This window comes from Trichomycterus rosablanca, chromosome 16 (assembly GCF_030014385.1).
Source record: "Trichomycterus rosablanca isolate fTriRos1 chromosome 16, fTriRos1.hap1, whole genome shotgun sequence".
NCBI classification, from domain to species: Eukaryota; Metazoa; Chordata; class Actinopteri; order Siluriformes; family Trichomycteridae; genus Trichomycterus; species Trichomycterus rosablanca.
The window spans coordinates 16284295-16293705 of NC_086003.1; the positions used below are offsets into that span (position 1 = coordinate 16284295).

The 9411-nt window shown below is 41.2% G+C and overlaps 1 protein-coding gene across 1 annotated transcript in view; it reads left to right on the plus strand.

The window, feature by feature from the left end:
- gabrb4 (gamma-aminobutyric acid type A receptor subunit beta4) overlaps positions 1–8326 on the plus strand; it is a 143683-nt gene extending 135357 nt beyond the window's left edge. Inside the window, exons 7-10 of the mRNA XM_063010974.1 lie at positions 2769–2921; positions 3764–4020; positions 5654–5743; positions 6773–8326. Of these exons, the coding sequence (XP_062867044.1) occupies positions 2769–2921; positions 3764–4020; positions 5654–5743; positions 6773–7129 (857 nt within the window). The 3' untranslated portion in view covers positions 7130–8326. The remainder of the gene's footprint in view (positions 1–2768; positions 2922–3763; positions 4021–5653; positions 5744–6772) is intronic.
- Positions 8327–9411: the final 1085 nt, after the last annotated feature.

The following is a 9411-nucleotide window of genomic DNA, read 5'->3' on the forward strand; positions in this document are numbered from 1 at the left end:
CTGTGAGTCTCCACCGTTACGTGGCAGGTGAAAAGATGCAGCGTGCTGTGTCTGAGGTGGCGCGTGATAGTCTCGGCTCTTTTCGGCCAGTGCAGGGGTGGTACAAGCAGCAAGAAAATGGCAATAGAGGAACTGGCAATGATTAAATCATGAGAAATGAGGAAAATTGTGGAAAAAAGAATGAAACTGTTTTAAATGTCAATAAGCATTGCGATAGCTCAAAAACGCCCATGGAGAATTTAACCCTGACATTAATGTGAACCTGTGAGAAAAATATAATCTGTGAGATACACTGATCAGCCATAACATTAAAACCACCTCCTTGTTTCTACACACACTGTCCATTTTATCAGCTCCACTTACCATATAGAAGCACTTTGTAGTTCTACAATTACTAACTGTAGTCCATCTGTTTCTCTGCATGCTTTGTTAGCCCCCTTTCATGCTGTTCTTCAATGGTCAGGACTCTCCCAGGACCACCACAGAGCAGGTATTATTTGGGTGATGGATCATTCTCAGCACTGCAGTGACACTGACATGGTGGTGGTGTGTTAGTGTGTGTTGTGCTGGTATGAATGGATCAGACACAGCAGCGCTGCAGGAGTTTTTAAACACCTCATTGTCACTGCTGGACTGAGAATAGTCCACCAACCAAAAATATATCCAGCCAACAGCACCCTGTGGGCAGCATCCTGTGACCACTGATGAAGGTCTAGAAGATGACCGACTCAAACAGCAGCAATAGATAAGCCATCGTCTCTGACTTTACATCTACAAGGTGGACCAACTAGGTAGGAGTGTCTAATAGAGTGGACAGTGAGTGGTCACGGTATTTAAAAACTCCAGCAGTGCTGCTGTGTCTGATCCACTCATACCAGCACAACACACACTAACACACCAACACCATGTCAGTGTCACTGCAGTGCTGGGAATGATCCACCACCTAAATAATACCTGCTCTGTGGTGGTACTGTGGTGGTCCTGACCATTGAAGAGCAGGATGAAAGCAGGTCAAAAGGGTATATAGAGAAACAGATGGACTACAGTCAGTAATTGTAGAACTCCAAAGTGCTTCTATATGGTAAGTGGAGCTGATAAAATGGACAGTGAAGGTAGAAACAAGAAGGTGGTTTTAATGTTATGACTGATCAGTGTATATGCAATAATACACTGGCAACTTAGTCATGTTAAGTGTAACATACAGTATCATGTACTGTACTGTATTTTGTGTCAATAAGCTGGATTTTTTAACTCTGCATACTTAGGTTTGTATTTATGTGTTCTGGTAGTGGGTCAGAGAAAATAAGAAATTCCATACAAGGTTTATTACAATGCTGTATTCACTATAATCACTTTAACTGCCAACCACTGGTAATAATGGGTAAAAATCATTATAAAGAAAAATGTCTGTGTGCAATTAAATCATTTTAACACTGAAAATATGAGATCTTATATAATGCTTGATGAGTTTAATCAGTAAGAAAGTGTTACTGTCTAAAACTTTTTTTTTATTCAGTCAAGCAAAATACAGAATGTAAATTTGAAGTTCATATTTGAAAAAGTAGAGAGGAGGTGGATCGTGGTGGATCTACAGGATTAACAGGTGTAGATCCAGGATTAACAAATCGTGGTGGATCTACAGGATTAACAGGTGTAGATTCAGGATTAACAAATCGTGGTGGATCTACAGGATTAACAGGTGGTTTAAAGTGGGGTTCCATGTTTTAATTGATGTGGTCCTGCAAGTATGTTTTACACAAGTTAAAAGTGTATAACACAGCCGCTCAGGTGGCGCAGCGGTAAAAACACACACTGGAACACCAGAGCTGGGATCTCGAATACATCGTATCGAGTCTCAGCTCTGCCTGCCGGCCGGACTGAGCAGCCACATGAACAATGATTGGCCTGTTGTTCAGACAGGGGGGAGATATTTAAGCCTGATAAGGACTCTCTCATAACTAATGCAATTACGACCTCTGCTGGCTGATTGATGGCTCCTGCACAGAGACGGGAAAAGAGTGCTGTCTGTACACAGTGCTGATCGGCATTGCACTCGTCAAAGTGTAGGTGACAAAATGCATACGGCTGCTGCCCACGTGTCGGAGGGGGGCGTGGGTTAGCTTCGTTCTCCTCAATCAGAGCGGGGATCGGCATTGGTGGAGAGGAAGCATGACTCAATCGGGCAATTGGACGCGCTAAAGGGGAGAAAATGCATAAATAAAAATATATTTAAAAAAAAAAGTGTCTAACACTGTGTGGCATTTCATACCACATCAAAATTTTAACTTACAGTACTATACTGAAAAATCTGGCAAGTCTCACATTTTCCCAGACTATGTCCCAGACAGTCGTCTTGACCTCTTTCATACAACATCAGAACTGAAATTCAGTATGTTGTATAAGTGTTTTCATGCACTTTTTTTCTTTCTTATATTCCCTGTTGGTAAATTTTAATGGACAAAAAAGGGGGGCAAAATGGAAAAAAAGGCACTGCAGTTTTATCTGACAATTCTCAGAGGGCCACAGGAGCTGCCTGCTGAAAAGAGGCTTTCAGGAAAAATTTGCCACGCTGGCAACTTTTAGCCATGTTTAACTGGAATCAAACCTGTCCCCTGGAAGAAGTTCATTGCTTTGGGGAAATTAAATGCTGTAAGTGAACAGGAGACATAGCCGTTCCTGGGCATCATCAAAATGGGGTCTTTGAAACAGTCCGCTTTTCACTTTATCTTCACTAACGTCTTCTCTTCTACCTCTTTACGCATGTCTAGGCTCTTATCCCAGACTGTCGCTGAGTTTCCGAATTAAGAGAAACATCGGCTACTTCATTCTTCAAACTTACATGCCGTCTATACTGATCACCATTCTCTCCTGGGTGTCCTTCTGGATCAACTACGATGCCTCTGCTGCTCGGGTGGCACTCGGTAAGAACCAACAAAGCACTGTAGTTGTACAATTTCCGTAATACGTCTACATATGACAGGCAAGATTTTAATTAGCTGTGATATTGATCTAAAAACGGTTTATTAAAGCAAAATGATGACTGAGCTCTTGTCTGACACAACAATCATCAATCAGCACAAATTAGTGGTTACCTGCCGCTGCCAAAACTGTCTGAAGCTAGAAGTCCAGGAGAGCATAATTGGAATACTAGCCATACCAATCAGGTTTCCCGCTATTAGTCAATGTGACATCAGGTATTACCCTAAGCTGCAGGTCAAAATGAGGTGAAGGCTGACTTAAAGTGTTTTGGAGAAAGCACATGCTTGCCCCCCCCAGTTTGGTAGCTGTGCAATAGAAAAGGCTCAACTTCCGAACACGTCTGTTTCTATTAATTTTGTACATGGTGTTATAAATATTTTGTGTTACTTCAGTATATTTTATAGCGTTTGTTGTTGTATATCATAATTTATTTGTTCAGTTGTTCAGTTTTATTCCAAGAGTAACAGCTCACTCAGTGTAGCACAAGCTTAGCGGTTAGATTTTAATCATGTGTTATTTTATACATGGTGCTTGAAGGAGTAAAAATAAATTGTTTGCAATTGTTACCATCTAGCAAAAGGGAACAGTAAAACTAGGATGACCATATTTTGGTTTTCAAAATAGAGGACACTTGGCAGGATGGCAGCATGGGCCAGACAGACACCAGCACTGGGTCCTTCATTTAAAAAGTGGACACACGTCGCGCGCTACATTGTGCAAGAGGTTTATAGGCAAAACAAACAAAAAAATAAGATGACTAATTTATAGCCCTGTTTATTTGCAGGTGTAACCACGGTGCTCACTATGACAACCATTAACACCCACCTGCGGGAGACCCTCCCAAAGATCCCCTATGTGAAAGCCATCGACGTCTACCTCATGGGCTGCTTCGTTTTTGTGTTTTTGGCCCTGCTCGAATATGCCTTCGTCAACTATGTGTTTTTTGGACGAGGACCCCAGCAGCAGAAGAAAATCAACGAGCGCCTCAACAAAGCCAACAACGAACGCCCCCGTTATGAGGACAAACGCCTGAGAGAACAGGTTTGCTGACCATTAGGTTACAGTAGAAAAAGAAACGAGCATATCTAAACATAATTGTCCCCCTATTCCCTATTTATCCCCCTATTTATTCCAGTCTATTCCCACTTATGGAATTTGGCTTAGTGGATTAGAGTGGCTACAAAAACTTCACATTTTCATGGTAATACTAATATGCCCACCTGTTGTGCCCATGCTGGCCAGCAGAGGGATGTAGGCACAGGTATTAACACCACTTTATATTAAGTTCAGGTGTTTTATTCAGGTCTATTACTAACAGGTATATACAATTAGGTATATAAAAAAATTATTAACCTTGTTTGGACAAGGCCTCTTCTCTGTGCACCAAGCAATATCCATGATTACATACAGTAGTTTGAAGAAGTTAGTGGCCTGTGTACAGATCATTGACCTTATGAAATACATATCGGATGAACCGGACCTGTAATAATTTACCTGTTTACTTTTATTTAAATGTCTTTTAAATACAGTAATAGTGCATTTACTTCATTAAAAACTTTTGGTAGGCGTTCAGGTGCAAACTAGTCTATTACACTAGCCTAAGACCACTGAGATCCAGGTTATAATATCAGCAGAACTATCAGCCAGCCGGGCATCTACACAGACATGATTGCCTATGTCTAGGGGGTGAGGGGAGTTGCGTGGAGTTGCTGAAGGCCTGCAATGGATTGGCACCCTGTCCAGAGTATTCCTACCTTGCTCCCAGTGTTTCCTGGTGTTACCAGAACAGCAGAAACCAGACCAGGATAAAGCACTTGATGACAATTGCTACTCTACCCACCTCATTAGTACCACACGCTTCTTTTATGTTAAAATGTTAGGGGAAATTTGATTAATTTCTGCATTTTTTATTAGCAAATGCAGAATTAGATCCTTAATTTTCAAATTCCAAAGGGAAATTTTGCTAGCTGCCTTTTGGTGGTAGTGCATTTTGGTTTCGGACAACTATGACATGAGATTAGAAAACATTAAGATTCACATACCTGGTAAGTAAGCTGTCCATCTATGATGTGATGATTTCACTGAAAAGACAAAACCAAACAGTATGTTTAAAAGCATTATTTATATACTCATTTAAACATTAGCCATGTTTATAACAAGCTAAATGGGTCTTAAATGTATTGAATGTTTTTTCTTTTTTCCCCCAATCTTCCTCCCAATCTAGTCATATCCAATTACCCGATAGCATTATGCTTCTTCTTTACTGATGTTGACCTCCACCCCTGACCAAGGAGAGCCGTAAACACCACATGCCCCCTCTGACATATGCGCAGTAGCCGACTGCACCTCTTCGCCTGCATGAGAAAAGTTCATATGGGGCTCAGTTTCACGTATGGAGAGTCACGCACTGATCTCCATTATCCCCTGTCTCTGTGCAGTCGCCTTCGATCAGCCAGCAGAGGTCGTAATTGCATCAGTTATGAGGAATTCCCTATGGCACCCTACCTACAAACGAGCCAATCATTGTTCGTTACAAAATATGTTTTTTACAATATGATATCAGCGACCAATAGAAATAATTTGTTTTATTTGTAGAAAAAAGATGGATTATCAAAGCTCATGGATTGCTGGTGTTTTATTGTTCTTCTTTATGTTTTTTTTTTCACTTTGCAAGGACTCCATGTCAGCACCGTTTCAATCCAACACCCTCAGGTCATACGCACAGCGGAGAAATCTGTATCTCGAAGAACAAAGAAAAGTCGGGGTACATACATTTATATTACATCTCATAATTACCAGACTGCTGATTCAGATCATGCTATGCCGTTAAACTTTTCATTTTATCCTAACAGTGTTTGCTGTATATACTGATCAGCCATAACATTAAAACCACCTCCTTGTTTCTACACACTGTTCATTTTATCAGCTCCACTTATCATACAGAAGCACTTTGTAGTTCTGCAACTACTGACTGTAGTCCATATGTTTATCTGCATGCTTTTTAACCTCCTTTTACTCTGTTCTTCAATGGTCAGGACCCCCACAGAGCAGGTATTATTTAGGTGCTGGATCATTCTCAGCACTGCAGTGACACTGACATGGTGGTGGTGTGTTAGTGTGTGTTGTGCTGGTATGAGTGAATCAGACACAGCAGCACTGCTGGATTTTTTAAATACCGTGTCCACTCACTGTCCACTCTCTTAGACACTCCTACCTACTTGGTCCACCTTGTAGATGTAAAGTCAGAGACGATCGCTCATCTATTGCTGCTGTTTGAGTTGGTCATCTTCTAGACCTTCATCAGTGGTCACAGGACACTGCCCATGGGACGCTGTTGGCTGGATATTTTTGGTTGGTGGACTATTCTCAGTCCAGCAGTGACAGTGAGGTGTTTAAAAACTCCATCAGCGCTGCTGTGTCTGATCCACTCATACCAGCACAACACACACTAACACACCACCACCATGTCAGTGTCACTGCAGTGCTGAGAATGACCCACCACCCAAATAATACCTGCTCTGTAGTGGTCCTGTGGGGGTCCTGACCATTGAAGAACAGAGTACAAGAAGGTTAAGAAAGTATGCAGAGAAACAGATGGACTACAGTCAGTAATTGTAGAACTACAAAGTGCTTCTATATGGTAAGTGGAGCTGATAAAATGGACAGTGAGTGTAGAAACAAGTAGGTGGTTTTAATGTTATGGCTGATCGTGTATGTGGTCATTTCATTTGTATAACAAGTACAGTATGGCTCCGGAGCTCCTTTAGTAACCTCTTTGTCTGATCTCCTCAAGGTGGACGCTTACGGTAACATCCTGCTGACCACCCTGGAGATGAACAACGAGGTGATGCCGTCAGACGTGGGCAGCAGCGTGAGTGACTCGCGCAACTCCGTCATGTCGTTCGACAGCTCGGGCGTGCAATTCCGCAAGCCCATGGGCTCCTCGCGAGACGGCTTCGGCCATCACTCACTGGAGCGCGGCGCCGTGCGCAGCCGCGCCAACTGCCGCCTGCGGAGGCGCTCGTCCAAGCTCAAGCTCAAAATCCCCAATCTGACGGATGTGAGCACCATTGACAAGTGGTCGCGTGTGATTTTTCCCATCATGTTCGGATTTTTCAACCTCATCTACTGGTTGTACTACGTGAATTGACACGCGTCTACCCGGGAATCATGGGCCATATTTTGAGAGCACACACTGAAAATTGGCTTTGATACAATTGGAGAATATGTATACGCATATAGGTACAGTTCATACATATGTATATGCATATTTCTATATCTTATATTTCTATAAACACAACACAAAAATGACTTTTCTGACATAAAAAAATAATTATATAGATTGACTTGAATGTTTAAGAATCATGTGAGAAACATTGGAAGCGTTTGAATTCCTTTAGCTTCTGAAACTATCACATACAAACGAGAAAAATCCCCACGACAGGGTTTGGAACTAAAGACTGCATGATATTTTTGCTAATAGAATGATTGCAAGATATACAAAAAGGACACATTCAAGCATCTTACCGGCTTTTTATTGATTCAGACTGCAAACCTTTCCCAAATCAAGCAGCTCATGAAATTAGTGGTGGCTTGTGTGCTTTGGGTGCAGATCTAGCACCCAACCCCATTCATTGCGCCTCCTGTCCCCTATTGGAGATTACTTTTTCTGATTTGATGCTGTACAGCAACTTCGATTTGTTGATTTTTGTGAAGAAAAAAAAAACTCTTAATTTTAATTTTTCCAAGATATTAAAAGCTCTGGTTTACACTGGACGGCCATTCCGCGTTTGAAAACCACAAAGTCTTGTTTTTAATTCCCTCCATTACATTTTTGCAAGCAATTCCTTGAAGTTTTTTTTTTTTTTTTTTCATTTGGTTGGAAGGATTCTTAAAAATAATGTTCTGGAAGGAGCTTACCTTAAATATAGCATTCTAGAGTTAGCATTGCTAGATAATGAGCCACAGATATGCTTTGTTTGATTTCTTTTTCTTTTGAAGAAAAAAAGAAAACGGCATCGAGTGTACATTTCTTCAGTATCCTCATGGAATATGGTTAGGTAGTATAATTGTACTCTTTATTTATTCTTGTTCTAGTGCAGATCATCTGTTTTGTAGATAAAGTACTCATACACATCGAATACAGCTTTGCGTTGTTGACATTAAGGGACCATGGTAAGCTACAGGTGTTTGTTGGATTGGTTTTGACGTTAGTCCATCATTATATGAAGCATAAAAAGAAAAGAATAATATGTATTTAAACTGAAGGTGGTCATTGTTTTATTATATCTGTTAAATATTTAAGTCAAATGATTGGCCGGTCGCGGCTTGATATTGTATGTAGTAATTCCACTTGTAAACGCTAATGCTCAGAACGATCCATGCACTCTGTTTATTTTTATTTTTTTTTTTTTTTTGGTTCCTCAAAAACGTGCCTGTCTGCAACATTAAGGAGGTGTTCTCAGTCGACCACTGAAGTAAAAGAGGGCTGAACGGCACTCAAACTATGACCTTTCACCTTACTGCGGACCCACCCACAGCCCTGATGTTACACATCTTAGGATTCGATCCCAAAGACTGATGACATCAGCACGATCAGGAAATTACAAACGCTTGTGAGTCTTTATGGGGCAAAATAAGATGTACGCTAAAAGCCATGAACTGAAGAGACAACCAAAAAGGCCTATAACCCATTACTTATCTATTATTTCTCCTCAATATGCTCATCTATTTAGGGTTCCATGTGTCATGTCATGCTGCATGACATCCAGAAGTTTTTTCAGGAAACCTCTGTCCATCTTTAACATCTTCATACCTCTTACACATGACTCCATAGCTTTCAGACGGATTTCAAAGCTGCCCGGTCTTGTAAAAATACCCTCCTTGCAGTGCACCTAAGCAGTGCAACACAGCAAGGTTGGCCCGGTCTTTATGAAGATACAAGTGGGCAGATATGACTTCAAGCGGACCGTCGGCAACGAGGTCCACAGGACCTTCTGCAGACGTGGCAGATTGAGAGCCCTGGAATCTGCAGCAATCCAGGTGGAGGATGTTCTGAGCAGGTCTCAGTCCTCCAAGCCCAGCAGTTTCCTTTGGCTTTAATATCTCACATTATGACACACTATTCCATACAAGAACATGGCTCAGCTAGAACTAAAAACTTAAAGGAAATGAGACAAGAGGAAGGTTAAAATGTTTAGTTCAAGTGGTCTGTTGGGTTAAGTTGTTAGTACTTATGACAAAAAGACTAAGATGCTTGCAGAATTTGATTTATATTCAGTACAACATACCTTGTGTAGCAATGCTGTATGTAAGACTTGTAAATCCACACTCTCAGGCAATGAAACAGTGAGTAAAAGATGGTCTTGGCTGATTGAGCATCAACATAATTTTCTCTGGTGGATAATTTAAATGCATAAGATTATGGGTAGG